The following is a 22,936-nucleotide window of genomic DNA, read 5'->3' as shown; positions in this document are numbered from 1 at the left end:
ACCTCCCTCGTTTTCCCAGCCCGAAATTGTAGTGTGGCAGCCGCTTAGCTCCAGGAACGTCCTCGATAATGTACCGCCGCTTCCCGAGCCCAAAGTTGTACTTGGGCGAACGGACGGCAAGCAGATGCTGGAATGTGGCCTGTGAAATTTCCCGCTGGCCTCGGTCGTCGGCATCCGTATCGGAGCTTTGGCCGTTGCTGAATAGTGTCTGCTCGGGACCAGTACTACCGGAACTGTAGGCTGCACAGGCCAGACAGAGAATGATGGCGACAGTACTCAGAACCATCAGCGGTGTCATGCTGTTGGGTCGCATGGTGGGAAGGAGTCGGCTGAAGTGGTTGGAGATGGTTTGCAAGCTGTAATGATAGGACGAGAAGGGATCGCGGTTGAGACCATGAAATAATTGTTTATATTGTTTATATCTACTGCATTTTTTATTTTTTTGCATTTATATTTATTGTATTTTTTCGATTATGTGACTAACTTAATTACACATCTCACAACTGTTATACTTGTGCATACTGATCATAAAAAGTATAAATATCTGTCATCTATGAATTATTTTTTTTATTTCGCTGTGAATACATCAGCAATCAGCACTTCTGTGCTTGCGGGACATCATCCGTGACTAAATTATTGTTCGGAAGTCGAATTGCGGAAGACAGCCAAAACAAACACCATACCTTGATACCTTATTGGTTACAGCGTCATCTCGCCAATGCCGGGCATGTAGTAGAGCTCCATCTTTGTCGATCTTGGGCGGCTTCCTTCCAGTTCCCCCGCACGATCAGGGAACTCAGATCCTCTTCCACTGCGTATAGCCAACGTGTTCGTGGCCTCTCACGAAGTCGGCATCCTCTTCCTAGCTCCCTGCTGAATATTGTTTTCGTAATTCTTCTTCCGGCATTCGTAGCACATGAAGAGCCCATTTATGTCGTATTTAATCTGTTTAACAATACCCGCAGTTTTGTATACTTGGTACAACCCATGATTGCACCACACTCCATTCTCGCATATCCCGCGGAGTATTGTCCGCAGCACTTTACGCTCGAAGACTCCGAATCCTCTCCTATCTGCCTCCCTCAACGTCCACGCTTCGTGGCCATAAAGAGCGACAGGGAGGACCAGTATCTTGTATAAGGCGAATTTTGTTGACGTTTGCAGGTTGCGAGACCTAAGCTGGTTACGTAGACCGTTAAAGGCCCTGTTGGCAGCTGCAATACGGCTTTTTACCTCACGGCAAACATATTTGTCGCAAGTCACAAGTGTACCAAGATAAACGAATTCTTCGACCACTTCAAATACGTCACCATCAAGTACTACCTCGGAACCAACACCACTAGACCTGCCTCTCTCTTTACCTGCAACCGTGTACATTGTCTTGGCTGAGATGATGACTAAGCCTATCCTTGCTGTCTCCCTCTTAAAAGGCATTGAGGGCCTCTTCCGCTGCTCTATATAGTCCGCAAAACCAAGGAGCATATGCGGTGGTGATAGTTACGTTCCTTTGCACACCAGCTCTCCTGATAGCTCCTTTAAGAGCAATATTGAACAGCAAATATGAAAGTGCATCGCCTTGCTTCAGTCCATCACAAATGAGGTTGAGATCTCATCTGCAATCCGAATACTTGATTTTGAACCATCCAACGTCGCACGTATCAGTCTAATCAGTTTCGCTGGAACACCATGACATAATCTGCCACAGTTAATTTCTTTTCACCGAGTCGTACGTCGCCTTAAAATCAATGAACAGATGGTGGGTCTGCAAATTGTACTCCCGGAATTTGTCGGCCCTCACGAAATCCAGCCCGGTATTCGCTGACGAATGACTCCTCAAGCGGTCTTAGTCAGCCAAACAGGATACGCGAAAGTATTTTGTACGCCGAGTTCAGGAGAGATATACCCCTCATATAAGCGCAGCCCTCTCTAATAATGTGCCCTTTCTTTTAGATGGGGCAAATGTGTCCATCCAAACAACTAGTAGGCAATTCTTCGTCCGCCCATATTCTTAGAACAATGCGGTGGATTATTTGATGCAGCTGCTCACTACCGTGTTTGAGAAGTTCAATCGGGATCTCGTCCCTCCACCGGGCAGCCACCATTGTTTTGTCTGTCAGCAAGTTTCCCTCTCGGTCATTGCACATAACGGGCACTGGTGCCGATTTTTGTCGCGCACCGTTTACAGTTCCATAAAATCTCCGCATATCATTTCGGTCCATGCTTTCTTGCGCTTCAGCAATCACACTTTCTTCGTTCTGCCTTTTCTATTCGCAATGTGTTCGTTTCTCGGCACTTCTCGCTTCCCCGTACCGCTCTCTGTTGAGGCGTGTACCAATTACTAGCATCCGGTTTCTGCTCGCATTCTTCTCGTTCGGCACTCTCTGGCTGACTTTTAATCGAATCAACCGCTTCGTTGGCGCCGCTGAGCTGTACCTATCACTTCTTGTGCCGTTATAATCACAGCTTCGTGGACAGCCTCCCACATGCTGTTGGACATTACCAGTTACGTTGGTCTCATCTATCCGCTCATCCAGCTTCTGGCGATACTCAGTTGCTACACCTTCAGCCGAAAAACGTTGGATATTGAATCGCATCGTTCTGTTGTTTCTTTGACTCGTGACGCTGGATAATCGTGCACGAATCTTTGCTATTACGAGATAATGACCCAAGTCGATGTTTGGGCCTCTGAAGGTCCTCACATCAATCACGTCGATGAAATGCCGTTCATCAACCAGTACGTGGTCTATTTGGGAATAAGTACTGCCAATTGCGTGTCTCCAGGTGTGCTTTCGGATATCCTTACATGCAAAATAGGTACTATTGATTGCCATCCTCCTAGCAGCAGCGAAAGTTACAAGCCGCAGGCCATTATCATTGGTAGCAGAATGAAGGCTCTGCGTACCAATAATTGGGTAAAGGAACTGCTCCCTCCCAACATGTGCGTTAGCATCTTCGATGACTATTTTAACTTCTTTTCTTGGACAATCTCTGTAGGCTTTATCTAAGCTTTCATAGAACGCGTCCTTCGTATCATCGGGCTTTTCGTTAGTTGGTACATAAATACTGATCAGGCTGTAGTTAAAGAACTTGCCCTTAATTCTTAACACACAGATTCGGTCGTTTATCGGCTTCCACCGAATAACTCGCTTCATCTGCTTCCCGATCACAATGAAACCAACACCATGTTCTGCTCTTTCACCTCCGCTGTAGTAGAGGTGGTACCTGAATGAAGTATTCACAATGGGGTTCACTGCTCTGAATACGCATTCTCCGGTTTGCGTCAATCGTACTTCCTGTATTGCTGCCACCTGCACGTCAACATTACGTAGTTCGCAACCCAGGTTCATTCAAAGTTCTTACTTCTAAGATCCCAGTTTCCAATCGTTATCCTTTATTCGTTACCGGGTCGTTTGCCGTAAATCCAGCTCGTTTTTTGCTCTACTCTTGTCTTTCGTGGTGTTTTGGGTATTTTGATAGACTACCTTACTGGGGTCGCGCTATCTACATCGGGCTGGTGGGGCTGGCACCTTAGGTGTAGCTGGCGCGATGTGGCGTTTCTTATTCTACCGCTAAGCTACTATTACAAACTATTACAAATGACCGCCAACTAAGCACGCAACTCTCAGCTGGCGGTCATTTGTAATAGTTCGACCCTTGGAAGCGTGAGGTAGGAATTTGTGATAACCAGAGCTATTTTGGACGCTCCTTTTTCTTGCCAACTCATCCTTTGCAAACACCAACGGGGCGCAAAACAAAGACTCCGCCACGCTATCGCCCTGCGTGTTATTTGTCTTATTTTTCGAAGGAGATCAAAATTCTAAATCAGAAATATTATCTTTTTTTTCATTTTTCATTTAATTTTTTCTTTATTTATTAATTGAGTTATTTTTTATTTATAGTGGTCTTCGAATTACTCGTAGAGACAATTCCTTAAATATAAATTCACTGCGTTTGAAGGTGACTGACGCAGCTTTTTTGTTGGAACTTGTAAAAAAAATACCGTAAATACCGATTTTCTGAAGATTCGACTGAACACCGAAGTTCGTGTTTGACTGTCGCTTATTTCGTGTAAATTGCAGTCGCAAATCTGGAACTGTACATTTTTTTTAAAAAAAATTACGCTACTTGTTTAAGAAATGTTCAGCTATGATAGATATTTCAAAAGTTCATGCAGATAAACTCAGATATGATATATTGTCTAAAACAAGATAATCACACTACAGGAATACGTCTTTTATGAAGGCCTACCGCGTCTACATGCCCTATCGCATAGTTAAGATCGACGGTGTGGCAAGCTAAACCGACGACGTTATTCTGATCCTTTCAAACGCTGCGCAAATCTACTTCGGTGTTTGGGATCGTTATCGCCTTGAAAAATCTATTTTTCGTTCGTTTGCAGGGTGGGTAAAAGATTCCTTTTTGTATTGATGGTTGATTTTATCCTATTTCAGGAATCTTTATAAAACAGATCGCTTATCATTCTTCCACGATTTCGACACTTCTCCGGAGCCACAATCCATCACAATATCGGTTTACCCGTTTCGTTCCAAATGCCTTCGGCCTTCTCATATACCTCGCGGCCGCTACGCGAGACATGTTTGATCCTTTGGGATGAACACACAAAAACATCACCTGACACGAAGATGCAAAATAATGATATTAATAGTTCGACGGAAATTCAAGCAAATTTGATGAAGAGCTGACTATATTTTCAAAGCATCAACAACAAGAGTACCTTCTACATCTTAAAAAAACTACGGTGTGAGCTATTCCTAACTGTTAATAAATGCGACCACGATCTTACTTTACTGAGTGTACCAAGAAATGGACAACTTATCCTCACTTTGTTCATAAAGCAAATCAAGATTTCTGCGCCCCCTAAGGCTGGTTCCCTTGGTGGAGGCCACCCGCATACCATGGGCCTGCTGATGTACAATAAATCATCGAAAGATGGCGGCTGTGAAGCATTTGCCCGCCGGCATACCAAACTATATTGTTAGTTTTAAGATAACTGTAAATATTTCCTAAAAATTATTACTATTGAATTCCTTGTTTTAAAATTTTTTCAAAAAAAAAATCTTTCGCCTCTCTCTTGTATATAGAATCTTATTTCTAGTCTTAAGATAGCTGTAAAATTTTTCTTTTTTAAAAAAATATTTCAACATTGTAACCTCCTAGTTTTAAAATATACAAAATGTAAAAACAAAAGAATTTGGCACCGCCAAGCTAACGCATTAGTGCCTATCAAATAAACGAAATGAATAAAAATTTGCCCGCCGGCGAGTTTTTTGGAAAGGGTCAGCGGCTGAAAATCTGTCTCTCATAAATTTTTGAGTTGGAGTCAAACACAAACGTTTCTTCCGATCCCTTGGAACGATAGGAAGCGACGTAACGAATGTTAAATAAAAAATGAGAATGATTTCAATACCTTTCTGTAATTTAAGTAAAGGGCGTAATTTTTTTTCTCTCCAAGAGAATTGCTCTCTGAACTCCCTAGAAATAGGTGGCATGTTTCTTTTTGCTCGGGTGCTGTCAGTTCAATCGAAGATGGCGCCGAAACAGCAAGCACTCCGCGAGCGTGTTGTACGGTTTTACGAAACGCATGGTCAATGGTCATCGTGGAAGAAAGTTTAAGGAAGACTACTTTCGAGGCGAAAACGTGCCCGTGAATACAGTTTACCGGATTCTGGCATCTCTGAGCGTGGATCGTCCGGCGAAGATAATGACGAAGAAGAAGGACGCGTTGAAAAAGCTGTTCGACAACAAGGACGGAACGAGTTTGCGGACACCGGTCGAAAATATCACTGCTCCCACCCATACTTTGATTCACCGAAACTTCAAGATGAAGGACATCATCTGTCGGGAGAAGACTCGGTCCCCCGAGTACACGTACGAGCAGATAGCCATCGTAAAATCGCAGTGCCGGTGGATGACGAAGAACTACCGCGGGGCGTCGTTCGTTCTGGACGACGAAAGTTACTTTCCGCTCATGAAGACACACATTCCAGAAAATGACAGCTACTATTCCAGCGACAAGTCGGCCACACCCCCTGGAGTAAAATATAAGTTTAAGCATAAAGTTGAAAATAATGTTATGCTGTACATCGCCATATCGGACAGAGGGATTTCAAAGTCGTGGTTCAAGCCAAGCGGTCTGGCCATCAATCGACAAGTGTATCAGAAGGAATGTGTTGAGAAAATTCTTCTACCGTTCTTAAAGGAGCATCGTGCGGATGGAAAGTACGCCTTTTTTCGGGACAAAGCGTCTTCCCATTACGCCAAGAAGACGCTGGAGTATCTTAAGCAGAAAAAGATACCGTACGTGCCGAAAGAAAGGAACCCGACCAACTTGTCCCAGTGCCGTTCCATCGAGGATTTTTCGGCTCCCTCAGTGCTCCAGTGTACAAAAATAATTGGTGGGCCAAAAATACGAAGCAGGACACAGAATTATATCCGGAAGATGGACGTCAGTGCCGTCCAGCACTGTTGTGAGAGCATCGCGACTTAGTTGCGTCGCACGGGTGACCAGGGCCCCTTCTCCAATATTCATTTTTTAGAAGAATAAACATTATGTTTTTAATAAAAACACTGATTTCGCTGAATTTTTGTTTTTTTTTGTTTTTTAACCACATGACTGAAAAATTCTCATTTTTTATTGAATACCTGTTACATACCACGTTTTTGATATGTTGATTTTTAGCGAAATAGCACACTTTTTAATAGAAAAACGCTGAAAACATCATAAAAATCAACACACAATTAAGCAACAATAATTCCCAAAAGGGAAAAAATGAATGAAAATAATTTTCGCATTAAGGATACAAGACCTAACTTAAATTAAGTTTAATTTTTGAATTTCGAATTCATCTCGTCAGTAACTAGCATCAACTTGGGGCCAAGCTAGACGATGTATCTAAATTGCCTCAATGCGCAAATTGGTTTAAGCCAATTGTTCCCTTTTAGGAATTATTATTGCATAATGCCAGGCGTTTGGTTCCCTAACAAACCAAAGCTTTTGTCTTTGTTTACAGGGACATTACTTGGTGCAAACCCGTTGCTTTATGCGTTCACATATGTCGTATGGCTGTTTTAAGTATTGTGTCTAACTAGTGCTAATTTGATACTAGTTTAGATAAATTAGCCCCAAGTTGGTGCTAGTTACTAACGAGATGAGTTCGTAACACATAATTAAAACTTGACTCAAAATTGCTAATGAATAAAGTTATGTAATAAAAAATAAAATCCTTCGTGCGTTGCTGGAGAAGATAATTTTGAATATACTGTGGAAATTTCAGAAGGATCAAATATCATTTGTTCGTGTTACATTACAAAGTGATTTCGATTCATCGTATTTTTATCGAAGACGACGAAAGCAAGTTTTGAATGATTTCATTACACAGTTTTAATTTTACTCGGTTCGTATCCTCTTCGTAAAAACAACTTGATTATGTAATAGTTTCATTTTACAACATGTAGCTAATACATGTCGTACAAATATACCCAGTTTAAGCCAATAATGGCTCTACCCCGAATCACTTTCCTTCACTATTCGTATTATTTCATCGTATATCTTAGAAGCTTCCTTATCAAACATAAAGTCTATATGATTAAACTGCGGTCCTTCGACGTGATAATCAAAGATTACATTCTTGAGCCTGTTCTTCAGTTGCTGGATATCTTTCAGCGCTACCAACCAATCGTTATCACTGTAGTAAAGCGCCAACGGAGCTCGAATCTTTTCCAGCTTATAGCTGGGAGGTTTTGTCGCGTTGTACCGCAGCCAGTTTTCCGCTGCACCGTAGTCAAACTGTTGAAACCTACCGGATGCGATCACTTGGCCGTAATGTTCGAACTGCATCAGGGCTGACCCCGCCGGCATTGTTTCCATTATTCGTTTGGTTAACGATTGGCTAAGTTGCGCCGGACGCATGCCCGATATGGCGTTTGCAATGGACAAAAATGTTTCGGGTGGTGTAGATTCCTGTATGGCCGTCATCGTTGCTCCAATAAAGGAATCGTCAGACCGACTGAGGAGTTCCCATATGCCCAGAAATCCAGCTAGCATCTGCACAGGAAAAAGGGAATCATTGACGATAATAGTTGAATTTCGAGCACTGTACCTACTTTGAGCTCTTTAACCCTTGGAATCAGTACCCGAATCGGTGGCGAGTACGTGTGATACATCATGACTGCCGGCGCCATCAAGTGACCAGTTTTGATCTTACGATCGTACTCCGGGAGGCTGGAACTCATCACACAGAACGCCGTGCATCCCTGTGAATGCCCGACGTAATGCACAGATGGAAAACCAGTTACCTCCAGAATTCGATCTATCACTGCCGGTAGATCGTACATTCCTATTTCATGCCAGCTAAAGGTCCAAAATTTTTTACTCGATGCGCTGATTTTTGAATGGCGACGAGAAAACGTGTTCCCTCTGGCATTCGCTAACCAAACATCGTAGTTTGCTTCGGATAGACGCAAAGGCAGCGATTGATTCCCCAACACGGTCCATTCGGCTGACGAACACATCAGGCCATGCACCAGGAGAATCGGTTGACGGCCATCTTTTGGTATTCGAACCAGGCTCAAAATGTAACCGTCGGTTGTGGTGACCTTGTGAACTTCCACCGGATAGCTGTAGCGGATGATTGAGTTTTCCTAGAGGGGAAAATTTGTGTTTGAGCTGGTATTTTTAATCTTGGGCGCGAACTTACAACGGGAATTTTGTTGGCACACCAAACGATAGAGAGCAGCAACAGGCATGGATGCAAACGTGTCCAATGTAGGCTGTTCATATTCAAATAGGTCCAGCGCACATTTCGGGGGACATAATTTATATAGAAAATGAGGCATGTAAATGCTCGTTCTGATTTTTAGATGGATGATTGTGTAATTATAACTAGCAATTAGTATCCGAGATAGATAGCTTTATTTGTTGGCAGGTACTTTGACTGGAGCGTTCTTCACTACTATACGAGTGCTGGTTTAATGGTTCGTGGAAAGTAATTTGTATTTTTGCAGTGGTGTGGCTAGCGGTGAGTTTTAGGACAAATTAACTTCAGCAGAATTAATATTAATTTGACAGATTTTGTCTATTGAATTGCAAAATGTTAAACATTTGGCGAGTGGCAGAGAATGCGGTGTGTACCATAAATCGTTTTGAAATTTTTCCCAGTTTTTCTCCATATCAAGTTCCAGGTAGCTAAGAGAGATTTTTATGAAATTATAATTTTTTTTTACAATAACGTATTAGCCGATTTATTTTGAGCAAAAATCGGGTATTGGGTTTCAAAGCGCCACGAAAAAAGTAAAAATCGAAAAAACAAAATAGCTTCCATAGTTACTGGGGGAATTATGTCGACCAGAGCGCAGAAATACTTACATTCTCGGGTGAGCTTGAAATAGAAAGGAAATTCACTTCATACCCACCGCCTTTAACAATATGTTTCGGTTGTTTGCCTCGTCACTCATTCGTTCATTGCAGCGTATTCACTCTGTTATTTTCGGTTCAAATTTAATCTCAGTTGCAAACTGAATTTTGTTTCTATGCTCACTCTGAGTGAGAGTATCGAGTAAAAATGCACCAGACATAGATTACGTAGTTCACTTTTGCACGAAAATATAAAAGATGTCTTCTGCCTTCTGTTTATTTGTTTATTGTCGTCAAACAAGAGTAGACCGTTTTATCACAATGATAAAATATAGTATAGACTTAAAATATAAATTAATAATAAGTAAACTAAACACTATCTGGTTTACATTGTGCTACTTTTGGGTGTTTTTAATAGCGAATAGAATTGATTTTTTTTAATTTGCTTTTTTCATTGTTAAATCAATAACTTCTCAGTGCTTGTTGTAAGATGCCACCATCTGATTTCATGGTCCAAAATTGGCATGGTTTGTAGAAAAATTGCTTATTGTAAATGTATTCCGGTTTTGTAACTGCCGGGATAAAAATTAAGTTTAGATAGAAGTTCAACTGAATCAATACGACACGCGAAGATATCATTTACAAATGAGACCATTTGATATTTTCGGCGCTTTTTAGTGTTTTGATGTTAATGAGCATACAGCGAGCTTTATAAGAGGGACTATGGGAGAGGAATTCATTTCCAACTTAATTTGTGAAGTGCAAACGATTAAAATTGCTTTTGTACTGATTCTATTCTAATACCATGTGTGATTCAGAAAGGTGATCGAACTATACTACAATATTCCAGCATGGACCTTACATAACAGATGTATAACGTTTTGATTGTATACGACAGTCTTCCCAAATGAACATCGTGGACAATGTTCGCTCTGGTTCTGTGCTCATATTAAACCCACACTTCGTGTACAAACTCAAATATGCTATTTCGTATCAAAACATGAGCACATGTTCACCTAAACAACCAAATCCCATGTACACGGTGTGCGTATACATTGGTTCGTTTTGCCTTGTGCGAATCGCTCTCAAGTACGCACCCGGTGTACGTACATGGATGTTTGAACTAGAGTTTGTACATTATTCGCTTGGGTTCGAGGCGAACCTGTACATCGAGACGAAGCATGTTTGAGGTTGAATGCGTGCACGAAATTTTGAACACAGGTACAAACTTGTCGATGTTCATAGGAAGTCTGGTATATAGAGCAATAAAATTGTAGCCAAAATGTTTTATAAATCCAAGCATGTTATTTACTTTGTGGAAGATTGTGTTATAATGGTCAATATCTCAGCATAACCACAACTCTTTCACACTTTTGTACAAAAAAACTGATTTCCTAGAGTGATTGGAATGATCAGGTGCGTTTCGTTTCCTACTAAAAGTTATTGCATTACACTTTTTTTATGTTTAGTTGCAAGAGGCTTTTGTTTCACCAGAAATAGAACATATGTATTTCTTGATGTTATATCTTTATATCTTGTTCGTTCTTTATTTCTAAAAAAGCGTCATGTCGTCGGCATAGATAAGAACTTTTATGTTTTTAAGATTGAATGAAATGTCGTTCGCAAATAAAATGAACAAAAGAGGACCTAGATGGCAGCCTGGAGTAACTCCTAATGCGACTTGAATTGAATTTGATTTTTTCCATTTGAATTCAACTGTTTGTTGACGGTTAGATTCGAGCCACTTGACAAGACCCTACATAACATGGTTGGTGAATGAATATATTTCCTCTGCACTGAAGACATGTGATTCTGCGTTAAAACTAGATACTGGTTTCACGATTGATGTGGTCGTCAAATCTGTGAAGAATTTAAAAACGATTGATTCAGTAGATTTTGAGTTATGATGAACACTGCAAAAAAAGTTTCTTTTCCGAGCTGCGGAAGTATTACCTACTTCACTCCGGTTATGTATTTGATGTTACCCACTTGGGTGCCGCGCCCAACTCCTACTTAGCAGAAGGCAAAGGACTTTTCACACTTCCTTACGATCATGTCCATATGAGCCTGTCTAGTCCTAGTTTTCCGTTCTAAGTTTATAACTGATTCGCTCTAGAATTCCTATCCGTCTTTCAATTTCATTGCTTTCGTATCTCTTAGTCTTAAATTTGCCGTAAATAGTCAACAAAATCGATACAGTAGAACCTTGCGGCAATTAAAACATAGTAACATATTAAATTAGAAGTGTTCGTCTTTGGTCCTATATCTCGATAAAACAGAAACACCCGAGAATAGGATCATTTTCTCGTACAACTTTCGGATGACAGCATTGCAATCGGTCGATAGGTAATGTGGTCAAAGTTTAGTTTTTAAATGGCGATGACCTCACTTGCCTCATGAGGGACAATGTTATTTGTTACCCTCAAGAAGCTTATTAAATAAATTCCACAAGTGTCTATTGGTACAGTGGCAGATTCATCAACAAGTTGAATTTGATTCTGTATGGCCCTGAGACTTTGTTGTTCCATGATAAAAGACCAAGTGAGAAGTCCACCATCGAAAACGGTGTTTCGTACGCGTTATCATATCCAAAAGTTTGAATGTTCCACGCTCTCGTTAGTACTGTTTCGGTTTCGAAAGCGCCGGGCCGTGCGCCAAAGAGTGCCCATCGATGTTTCTCTCGTTAGTCCGTCAGCGAATCAGCGTCAGTAACTTCGTTTCTTGGCTTTCACCAAACTTCGTTCGCGGCTTTCATCAAACTCATTCGCGTTTCTAACATCGCGTACTACCCATAGCTAACAGGTAACCTGTCGCCCCGGAAGGTCTTATACGCGGCGGCCTTCTCCGCGTACGCGTCTAAGCCTTCTTTGGCCTACCATGGGTACTTCATGTGAGGTCATTCGAAACATTGATTGTATTCGGTGGCCCTGGACCATCAGCGATAGTATTTACGATTGGCAGATGGTCACTGCCGTGGGGATCAGGGATTACCTTCTAAATCGTTTGGGGGCGCTGGGGGAGCCGGAATCAGTATCATTAAACCCGTGTTCAAAATGTTCACATTGTCACAAAGCTCGCGGAGAGAGGTAGATCAATTAGCATCATGACGGAAACACCATGCCGTATCGAAGGGGTTAAAATCACCTAAAATTAGCCTCGGTGTGGGGAGGAATTCCGCAATATCGCAAAATCTTTTGTTGGTAATTGAGGCCCTAAGAGGAATGTAGGTGGAAGCAATGCAAATGTCATCGCCTTTGCTCCAATTGGTCCTGGTTACTAGCACGGAGCTGCACAAATTAATCCACGGAAATGAATCCTAATTATCACTTTCCCTCCCTGAGTTTACATACAATCTGCGGATACCTATCAAATGGATTTGGTGAAACCGATTGAAATCACAATTCTTTCTGTTCAAGATTTGCGGCATGAAATTAGCGGGAACTAATCACGAACGAGTTTCGGTCGGGCGTTTTAAAATCGGTTCTTTCGCGTGTGTGTTTCCACCCATCGGAAATGAAAATGATGGGGGGGTTAAAACTTTTCTTCATTTAAGTGTTCGGTTGCTGCATTATATTGGTGTTATTAGCGTTCAAAAACTGACGCGGCTGCCACAGCCGATATTTTGAAACGGAACTCCTACATTGAAAGTTTAAATGTATTCTACATTAAAATTACCTTATTGTACGATACCCTCAAATTGAGTCAACAGAACTTAATTTTTGGTAGTTTTTCGTATACCTGAATCATAACCCAGTCCTGTATGAAACTCACTCTATATTCAGCAAATTGCCCAACGAAGTCAACCAAATGGAAGATATTTTTTGGATTTCAAATTTGACAAAATCGCTAAGCAACATCAAAAACAGCGGTATAAACGTTTTCACTGAACACAGATTTGTCGAAAACTTACTAAGCACCCCTATCATCAATTCCGGAAATAGACGCGTTCACATTTGGCCTGCGTTAAGCCAAACCGAGCTAAGCGCCATAATTTTTTTCGTGTATTTTTCGTACCAAAATTCATTTCTCGATAACTTACCATTTACGTAGAAAGTCAAAGAACACTTGCTTGCTTTCGTTTGCTATTTGAGCTCCCAAAACATAATAGATATTAGAGTTCCTGGTGTTACATTGGATGTTAAAGCGATTTTAGATAAAGTACCTCAAAATGGCACTTGGTCCTCTTTGGCTTAACACAGGCCATTTGTTGTAGCTAGCTGTGAACAAGGAAAGGGGCAGGCGCGAATATATTTTACGGTGAATTCAATTGAAACAACGGGTAAATAAATTAACATTAAACAGATTTTTCTGTGGATTATTTGCAAGGAATCGATTGGTACATTAAAATGCTTTCATTCCATCTCTGTGTTCCTAATAGAAAGATTTACGTTCACTGAGGGATCACACAGGCCTTAACGGGATATCTTCCCGAGCAAAGTCTGATAACAAATTGAGAACTAAACTTGATGTTGTGATGTAGTAGGGAATGATTGCTCAGGTTGTTATCATTTTAGTCGTTTTAACGGTTAAAATATCAAAATCGAAAGCAGAAAAATTGCCCTATGACATCAAACAGAAAACTATTCATGCTATCAGTGAAAGCAAATTGAAAACTCATTGAGATGGTGAAATATTTTATTGATAACAAAATAAGTAATCAATTTGATGTCTAAAAATGTAAGCACATCAAAATGATGTCATATCTGAAAAGTTTAAACTGATATCAAAATAAAATTTCAATTTGATGCTTGATATCAAAATATGTTGTCTATTTGCTGTAATTTTGATGTTGGACTTTGCTCGGGTCCACTGCTGAGGCTGACTCGCTGCTAGAGTCTCGTATGGCCTCCGTAGAAAATTAATTAGGCAGCTCTAATACGTGTGTGCGCGACAATTAAGCGTTCCATTGTTTGCAGCCATGCCGACTCGGGAGCACGTTAGGTTACGCCAAAACAAATCATTAATTACACTCTTGTGAGCAATGTTTAAATTTCATCGCTCGCATTTCGGAATGTACAGGGAGACTGGGGCAAACCGCAGTATGTGGAGTATATCTTATCTAATATTTGTAATTCATTTCCTGGCATTGCTTAGTGCTCACATTCTGTATCAAACTATAGCACTACTAATTGAGATGATCACATGATATGACAGCTCCTTCAAGGGTTTTCTGATCAGAGATGCCAGGTACTTTTTTCAAATGTCTGCGATAATAATTTTAAAAGTCTGGGAAGAACAAAAAATGTCAGGAAAGCTAGTGTAACCAAAAGCCTTTATATTCAAAAATCTGCAAATATCTGCAACCAAACTAAGAAATCTGCAAATATCTGCAACCAAACTAAAAAATCTGCAAATATCTGCGTCATCGAAAAAATCTGCAGCTTAAATTAAAAGTCTGCCAATTTGCAGACTTGTCTGCAAATCTGGCATCTCTGTTTCTGATTGAAACAATTTTTTTGCCACATGGGTTAGCATTTTTGACAGTTATCCCAGCAAGAGGATAGGGATCAAGGTAGTTGAATAAAAGGTGTGGTCGTAATAATTCAATTTTCTAAAATATTTTTATTTGTTATTTTGCGTACCAAAAAGCGAAAAAAAGTTCGACTACGCATCGTCAACTTCAGCTGCATCGCAAAATTTGTATTACAAATTTACTAGAAGAACTCTGCGATAAACAATGGTACAAAATGGTAAGAACTAATATTGCTGTATGATTGTGTGGTAGATATTATTGTTAATTTCTATTCGGGTGGCTTTCGAGCAAAATACAGACACTAGATTCCTTAGTTTCACTTGCCCCCATCCTCCCTCAGTAACCTCTGTGACTAACTAGAAGGGATATGTAGGAACTTGTCTTGCGATGGATACACTGCTTATGTATGGTTAGGTCATGGTGTGAGATTCGTCACTGCCTGATAGTTGAAATAGTAAACCTATAAAAAACCGTAAATATATTTTCACGGGTTTCGAAAATAAGCAATGACAGGCGGTTATGATTAACGTCTTGAATCGGATAACTTGGCGTTAATTATAAGTAACAGGAAACAGTGTAAATGGCGTGGAAGGATAATAGAAAACAGTACAGGTGGCTGGTGAATGTGAGTTTTCTGTTAAAAAAACACCGGTAATTAACGTTTTCATACAATCAATGGTTGTTATTGATCAATGTGAATCAGATTGGAGATACAAACAAACGAATGAATGAAAAACAATATGTAGCGATAGCTACAGCTGTTTCTCTTATCGGCTTTATATTTTTACAGATCTATAAATAAGACAATGAAATGTACTCTACATAATGACCAATTCAATAATGCTTCGAATTGATAAGCACACATTCATAATTAATTTTGTCCATACAAAAACACGCATTCTGCTTGGAGTAAATAACTTCAGATCAGGCAGCCAGTTTCCGGCGCTGACTCATTTCCACTCTTCTGGTCGCTGTTGTCTAAATTAGCGGCCATAAATTTCCACGATAAAGTTGAAACCGTTACCCCGCTGTGATTTCAAATGAATCTTTGTTTGATTGAAGCCGACGCCACCGGACAGCAGACTCGCGTACCCACCCTTACCGTTGATATACTGATCCGTGATGTTTATGGCCGTAATGTTACGACCCAGCTGACCCTGTGAAGGAAAGATCAGTTGATTATCGAGGCACGGAGTTTTCCAATTCGATGCGTACCTTCAGCGGATAAACTAGATCCATGGTTTTGACCTGCAGCATCGAGGATGACTTGATGGCAATCGTACGGTTCAACATCACATCGTACGGTCCTCGGTATCCCCAAGCGTAGTTGTGACTCTGACTAACGACCAGAGCACCAAGTGAGATCAAAACAGCAGCTAGAACCAGGAACTTCATCTTGATGACACTTGTAGGTTGTTGTTTTAGTTAGCTAATGTTCACTTTCACCTATTCTAGTACGGACTGATATCGGAAGCAAGGAAGTAAGCTCATTTTATAGCATGAGCAATATAAAATAGCGGTACTTTTTCTAGAAGCTCGCGACCTACCTTATCTTATCTATTCCCCTTCGGCGGTATATCGTGCAAGATGGTACCAGCCAAATTGTTCGCAGAATTCTTGGTATTCAGATGTAAAAGGAAATAACTAGTTGTTGTGATGGCAGCATTGTTTACCATTGCAGCCTTGTCATAGGTACTTGAGCTCACATAACATTTCGTGTAAATGGGGTAATGGAAGCATGCTGATGATTCATGCCAATCGTCAGCTGTTCTAACCACGCGTTTCTACTTGCGCGTGTTTTCGGCACTATAGAGAAACTGTTATTATAATAGGTGAGGTGTAGTCATCCTCCTATGGCCGTAAAATATTTGTAATTACTGACCTGGTTATTTACCTAATGTTGTGCAACTACTATTATCACACATTTTAAGTGTTAACTAATTTGAGGGTAAACACTGACTGTTGTAACTGCATTTAATTAGCGAGGGACTGGAAGGTGTCAAGCAGATTTTGCAATATTAAGAGCCATAGTACACAGAGCAAGGCGTTAAATGATGAAAGTTTAGAAAATCGTGGAATAGGGCCATATGGTCGGTGTTAAGTCAGACCGGACTAAGTCGTAAAATATCAGTTGAATCCGTGAGATACACAGCCTTAGGCTGTGAACCGTTTGGCAATTTTTTTACTTTAAGTTAAAATCTGACATTTCGAAAGTTATTTGCAAAATAACCCTACTCTGGAGCAATGTTAAAATTGACAGAGCGGTAGTTAAATTTGACAGCTCGATGGTAAAAAATTTTACCCATGATGCAGAATAAAAAGGTGGAAACATTTTCTGTACCTAATTGAGGTTGTCAATATTTTTCAATACAAAATTAAGGGATAAAGGTGGAAACGATAACGTGTTGTGTTAAGATTTGTTTGAGTTATTTCATGATGTGGATGTTTACTTTTCGAGGCTATGACTATCATACTTAATGTAATAAGAAACAAAACTAATTTTAAAATATCGACAAATGTTCACACCTCTACCAACTTGTGGTCATCGCAGCTATCAATTCTAAATAACGCTCTCTCGGTTAAATTTTTCCATTCAAGAGAAAATAACTTTCGAACTGTCAAATTTTAATTAAAGGTTAAAAAATCGCCAAACGGTTCACAGCCTTAGCATTTCATGCTGTCAGAACCGCCAGCATAAGATGAGCAAAATGAATGTACTTGAGAAAATGATCACAATTAATAAAATGGACAATGAATGAGTTAAGTGGAGGTTTCTTTCCAATGAAAGAAAGCAAAATTAATTTTTTGTGGGCCTATGAAAAAAAAAATAGAAGGAAACAGTTATAGGATTCAAATATATTTTCGTCTTCATCTACAATTTTTTCCAAGACGAAAAAAATAAATCGGCACCCGTGGTGCCGTTCTGTCTAAGGTTAGGTGCGCGTGGAATTCCAAACCTGCGTACAGTCTTCTGCCTCGGGATCCATCTGAAACACAAAACTAATAATAAGGCTCTAAAGTAACCTAAATTTATTTAAGGAATGACCTAAGAAAGGGTAAAAAACTTCAAATTTGACGTAATGGTGTGATCTCAAACTTAGAGGTCGATTTTTTAACTTTTTTTCTACTTTAAGGCTTCACTAAAAATAATGAATATAAACAATTTGCAGGCTTTATAGGTCATTCCTCCAATGAAAAAGGTTTTCTTTCAAGAGGTCTAAAGATGAAGTCTGTAAATTGAATCGGTTTGAAATGAGATTGTACGCAGTTTTGAAAAATCATGTTTTGAGATAAACGCGTATAAAGTTTTGAGACCACTTTCAATGAATTATTCGTGGTAGAATGTCAATATTTTATAACATTTACATGGAATTATGGGATTTGGACATTGCTGATCACGAATCTGAAGTCAGTTTTTCAATATTCAAAATGTCCGATCCAATATTCAGCTTTTTGTTGGTGGCTGCGTTCCCAAATGCGCTCCCCACTATGACAAGTCGACCGTCCAGTGTCAATTTTGAGAAATCGACAGGAGTGTCCATTTTGACAAGCCTTCAGTGTCACAAACTTTAACCTACCCTGCTCATTCATGTTCTCAACTGTTAAACGTCAAATTTAAAATTTGTTAGTTTGTTTTCAATAATCTTTTCCGTTGATATCAATCGCTTCGCGCATCTTTTTGTAGGCTGATTAATAGATTTATAACATATTCTCAGTTGTTTGGATGCTACTATGAGTGTCGAGAGAATTAAGGGATTCAAGCTTCTGCTCCTACATGAATTCATCACGTACGATATGACCAACGAAACTCGGTGCAAAATCACCCGGAAAAGCACTCCATCTTTTTTAATACAGTAAATTAGCAAACCTTGTTTAGAGATGGGCGATTTTCGATCAAAATTAACCATTTATCACAACCACCCTTATTCGAAGTAAGCCCGAACGAATCTTGCATTCGTCGTAAAAAAGAATAAAGCCAAACTAGAAAAGCGATAAAAAACAATCTCATAGAAAATTGACGATTGCAGCTGCAATGACGAAATCGGTTGCAATTCAACCGGCTTATTTGTTTCAACTAAATCGAGTGTCGCTGATAATTGTTTTTCTCAGTATATCAATCGGCGAATTGAATTAGAGATGATCCACAAAACAAACACCTCAATTCACTCGATTGTGCCGACTCGAAAGGAAATCGGTTTTTTTTTATTTTCAACGGAAAAATATACAAAATTTTAATTTGACGTTTAACGTTTTAGTTGAGAACAGAAATGAACGCCTACCGTGATGTGAACATTGAAACTCAAGCGACGGCTTGTCAAAATTGACAAGACTGATGATTTGTCAAAATTGACATTGGACGGACGACTTGTCAAAGTGGGGTGCGCATTTGGGAACGCAGCCACCAACAAAAAGCTGAATAGCGGAACTCAACCAAAAAATTAATTGGTTGTTCAGCCATAATCGAGACAAAAAAAGTTTTGTTATTTATAAACACGAATTTGAGTTAATAAGTATCAAAATAAAAAAAAATAAATGGCGATTCCAATATGGTGTACTACAATGTTACTAACAATTTGATCCAAATTTTTATTTTTCACCGTTTTTTGTGGTTGTTTTATAACTCACGATTAATCTGCGATGTCTCAACAGATCAAGCCGTGAAATACGTTTCGAAACCTGTATACATTTACAGTGCAACGCGAAGCATTCTGGGATCGATGCATAATGTCATGAAAAGGTTTCTACCTGAGACGCGCGTCTCGAGTCGAGAACGTCTCACGGTGGCCAGGACGTCGCTTCGACGAATAGACTGTAAAACATTTTTTATGTGCGGATCGATACACCCGTTTAACAGACCGTGGATACTTATACCTTGCAAACAATGCAAAGAAAAAATCTAATTTTTAAAAATGTCGAACCTTCTCTTAATACAGTTGTGAAGAGGATAACCGAATCATCCGGATAATCTAGTCAAACTTTTTTTGTTCATTTATGAATTTAAGGTTCATTCGCGAAGAAATTGTAATTGTAAGATGATCAGGGAAAATTTTCCTATTATGGTAAATGCAAATGTACCTATTTTGGCCCTAGTAGATTTTTCAGAATTTCAAGGTGCGATTTGTATTTTCAGTTGGTTTTCATTTATTGTTTGTGTACTAGAAAAAAATAAAGTAACTAAGCTAGGGGTTGTCTGTTTCTTGGTTCCAATTCAATTTACGTGGTGGCGTCACATATCACAGCTAACGTTTCTTTTATCCCTCATTCTAGTTAGAAGAGTGCGCGTTGTGTCTCCACAAAGAGAACCTTGTCCTTGTAGCATCATTTAGTTAACCAATGTCGTACCAGATTGTCAGATGGTCACTACGCGTGTAGTCTCCGCAAATTCTCCCACAGCTATCCCTGGCAACAGATTTATTGTAATAACCTCTGTTCTACTGATCATATTTATAACTGTTAGTACTCAAATGAAAGATATTAGTCCCAGTTATTAAGCTTACTTGTCGTTGTAAACATATGTTGTGTGTACCAAAAGTTATGGTTGTTCAGAAACGTGGTTGTTTATCAAAAACATGGACATGAAGAAGCCATTGGAATTCTGAGCAGGAATCAATTGTTGAGGGGAATAATGGGAGAAGAGCAATATTGGGTCAAAGTCCATTGGAACTCAGAGCAGGATATCCATCAGACCTTTACACCGTATTTCATTGAAAATATTCTATCGGCATCTTGAATAAATCATAATCTTCGCAGAATTCTATCTTGAGAAAGATTCCATCAGACCTCTAAGAAGCTTTCCTCTAGAATTCTGCATCAAAATTCACAGAAAAAGTTGTAGAAATACGGATAAGAATTCAATCAAAATTCTGAAACAGATTTCATGGGATTGCTAAGCAAACTTCGATAAGAATCCTGGAAAGTATCCAAACCGACAAAGTTGCATGTCTTCATTATCCCAAGAGAGTGCAAGAAATTCACCGAGCAAAGTAGGTATAATGAAATTTTGTTTCAAAAAAGTCTGCAGTAACCGATGTGTGTATTACGAGAAAAATGAACTTTTAGTTTAAAATTAAAAAGTTTCATATTTGGCAATACTGCCGTTAAAAACTAGTATTTTTCTTAGATTCCTTGAATAAATCCTTCAAAAATCATCTTATTGATTGATTCTAGTACTGACGGTACCAGGGATAAAATCCGCAGAAAAACAATTTTTTTAAACAATTTGTTAAAATTAACAGTGTTCCCATGGGCCAATACAATAATTTAGGTTAGGTTTTTTCATTCAGCATTCTTTTTATTAATTTTGTTTATTTGAGCTCATTTTATCTACTGTATTAATTATATTTTTTGTATGCATTCCGATCAGTTTATTATTTCATGCATCTTATACGTCTCATTCATTTATCTTATATTATTCCCTTTGTTCATGTTTATTTTTCCGGTTCACACATTTTATTCATTTTGATAATCTGACTAATTTTGTTCAATCATTCATTTTATTCATTTCATTCAGAACATTAATTAGACACAATTTAATCTATTCTATTATTTCTGTTACTTTTAATATCGTTGATTTTTTTTCATTTTAATCATTATTGTTCAAAAATAAATGGTAAAATGAATAGAAAGAAACTTTTTTATTCACTTCATTTTTTTTTCATTTTGGTTATTTTATTTATTCTAATCGTTTTACTGATTTAATGAACCCCCTGTTTGTCCTGTTATTTATGAACAACAACGTTTTCAAATAGCTATAACTTTGGGATTAGACAAGATTTCTTCCACAAAAACAAGTAAAAACTAATAACTGTGACTATTGCCGTTTATTGGAGCGCTAATATTTACAGGGAATATCCGTAGAACCGAAGTTATTGCAATTGTTCTGATTGGATTCCACTGGAGCAGTGCTGCCAGAGACATTTTCAGTTATTGGTGAAAAATTATATTTTGATATATCTTTGTTGTCTTCAAATATTTTTGACTGCTTTCGGCTACCTTTTCTGCCCAATTGAACTACTGAAAACTTTGAAGAATATGCATATTAAGGATAGGTATGTAAAAATTGAGCAGCTTCTAACACTGCTAGAGAAGCACCTATCTTGATCAAAACGGATTTTTCGTGTTAGTTTACTCCAACACTTTTAAGAAAAACGATTTTTGAACCCTATATATGCTAGAAAAATATTAGGCATGAAAGAGTAAATATTATCCATACATTCATATTATTTGTCTTATTAATTCAATCATTTTTTTTAATTTATATAATTTATTTCAATTATTTTAATCATTTTATTTAATTTTTCCCAGTTCATATATTTTATTCAGATTCTTTATTTTATTAATTCGGGTTAGTCAGTTCTTTTTATTATTGGATGACAGTTTGTTAGTTTGTAACAATTTAATTTATTCTCTTAATTTTATAACTTTTTTAATATTGTCTAATTTTCATTTGAGCCAATTTGATTTATTTATGTTATTAAATTGATTTATATTAATCAATCTACCCATTTTATGAATAACTTTGTTACGTCATAATTATTTTAATTTTATTTGTTTTATTATTTTTCTATAATTTATTCAGTTTATTCGAAGTGTTATTCGTGCAGGACTCGAAACTGTGCTTAGCTCACATCTAGTTGCTTGCCAACCTACTCTTCAAGACCATTCCGAAAATACCCATATTGTTTGGGTTATATCGATTTCAGTAAACCGGAAGTCGCCATCTTGGATTTCAAAATGGCAATTTCTGGCACCTACCCTTCAAGTCCATTCCGAAAATACACATATTGTTGGGGTGCAGGCCATAAGGAGTCTTCCAGACCCGTCTCTTCCATCTTTCCGAAAATCTTCTAAGTCTTTTGCATTCAAAAGAGCTTAGAATATTTTACACAAAAACCACGTTAGTTGCGAAATCCGTGCAAAAAAAAATTTGCAAGCAAAAGTCTTTTGCTGAGAGTTTTTTTTACGCGGATTTTCGAATTAATGCGTTTTTTACGCGGATTTTCCAATTAATGCGGTTTTTACGCGAATTTTCCAATTACCGCGGTTTCTTTAGGCGGTTTTTTTACGCGGTACGTATCCCCCGCGTAAAA

At 38.7% G+C, this 22,936-nt stretch overlaps 5 protein-coding genes across 5 annotated transcripts in view; all 5 read right to left on the bottom strand.

Annotated features, from left to right (window-relative positions):
- Positions 1 to 22,936, bottom strand: part of LOC131677695 (allatostatin-A) — an 83,446-nt gene that overhangs the window by 1,327 nt on the left and 59,183 nt on the right. Inside the window, exon 2 of the mRNA XM_058957662.1 lies at positions 3 to 356. Within this exon, the coding sequence (XP_058813645.1) occupies positions 3 to 313 (311 nt within the window). The 5' untranslated portion in view covers positions 314 to 356. The remainder of the gene's footprint in view (positions 1 to 2; positions 357 to 22,936) is intronic.
- LOC131695584 (uncharacterized) lies at positions 841 to 1,377 on the bottom strand. The gene has a single exon (XM_058984118.1). It carries the CDS (start codon positions 1,375 to 1,377, stop codon positions 841 to 843), a length of 537 nt encoding a protein of 178 aa, XP_058840101.1.
- On the bottom strand, positions 2,265 to 5,907 carry LOC131695576 (craniofacial development protein 2-like). The gene is made up of 2 exons (XM_058984115.1): positions 5,831 to 5,907; positions 2,265 to 3,222 (listed from the first exon to the last, which is right to left on the bottom strand). Exons 1-2 carry the CDS (start codon positions 5,905 to 5,907, stop codon positions 2,265 to 2,267), a joined length of 1,035 nt encoding a protein of 344 aa, XP_058840098.1.
- Positions 7,168 to 8,798, bottom strand: LOC131695565 (lipase 3-like). The gene is made up of 3 exons (XM_058984106.1): positions 8,718 to 8,798; positions 8,125 to 8,661; positions 7,168 to 8,065 (listed from the first exon to the last, which is right to left on the bottom strand). The coding sequence occupies exons 1-3, from the start codon at positions 8,796 to 8,798 to the stop codon at positions 7,523 to 7,525; spliced, it is 1,161 nt and encodes a 386-aa protein (XP_058840089.1). The 3' UTR covers positions 7,168 to 7,522.
- On the bottom strand, positions 15,502 to 16,332 carry LOC131677697 (probable salivary secreted peptide). Its single transcript, XM_058957665.1, has 2 exons — positions 16,062 to 16,332; positions 15,502 to 16,003 (listed from the first exon to the last, which is right to left on the bottom strand). Exons 1-2 carry the CDS (start codon positions 16,239 to 16,241, stop codon positions 15,830 to 15,832), a joined length of 354 nt encoding a protein of 117 aa, XP_058813648.1. The 5' UTR covers positions 16,242 to 16,332; the 3' UTR covers positions 15,502 to 15,829.

Source organism: Topomyia yanbarensis, chromosome 1, assembly GCF_030247195.1.
Source record: "Topomyia yanbarensis strain Yona2022 chromosome 1, ASM3024719v1, whole genome shotgun sequence".
In the NCBI taxonomy this organism is placed as follows: Eukaryota; Metazoa; Arthropoda; class Insecta; order Diptera; family Culicidae; genus Topomyia; species Topomyia yanbarensis.
This window is presented reverse-complemented; position numbering and strand designations above follow the sequence as displayed.

What these genes read in the sequence shown, in the direction of transcription:
- LOC131695584 (XM_058984118.1), bottom strand. Translation starts at nt 1,377, where the DNA reads ATGTACACGGTTGCAGGTAAAGAGAGAGGCAGGTCTAGTGGTGTTGGT.
- LOC131695576 (XM_058984115.1), bottom strand. Translation starts at nt 5,907, where the DNA reads ATGGCTATCTGCTCGTACGTGTACTCGGGGGACCGAGTCTTCTCCCGA. An exon ending in TCCTTCATCTTGAAGTTTCG is followed by an intron (nt 3,223 to 5,830) that starts GTGAATCAAAGT and finishes TACTTCATTCAG; the next exon opens with GTACCACCTCTACTACAGCG.
- LOC131695565 (XM_058984106.1), bottom strand. Translation starts at nt 8,798, where the DNA reads ATGAACAGCCTACATTGGACACGTTTGCATCCATGCCTGTTGCTGCTC. An exon ending in GTGCCAACAAAATTCCCGTT is followed by an intron (nt 8,662 to 8,717) that starts GTAAGTTCGCGC and finishes TTTCCCCTCTAG; the next exon opens with GAAAACTCAATCATCCGCTA. An exon ending in CAAGGGTTAAAGAGCTCAAA is followed by an intron (nt 8,066 to 8,124) that starts GTAGGTACAGTG and finishes TTTCCTGTGCAG; the next exon opens with ATGCTAGCTGGATTTCTGGG.
- LOC131677697 (XM_058957665.1), bottom strand. Translation starts at nt 16,241, where the DNA reads ATGAAGTTCCTGGTTCTAGCTGCTGTTTTGATCTCACTTGGTGCTCTG. An exon ending in ATCTAGTTTATCCGCTGAAG is followed by an intron (nt 16,004 to 16,061) that starts GTACGCATCGAA and finishes TTTCCTTCACAG; the next exon opens with GGTCAGCTGGGTCGTAACAT.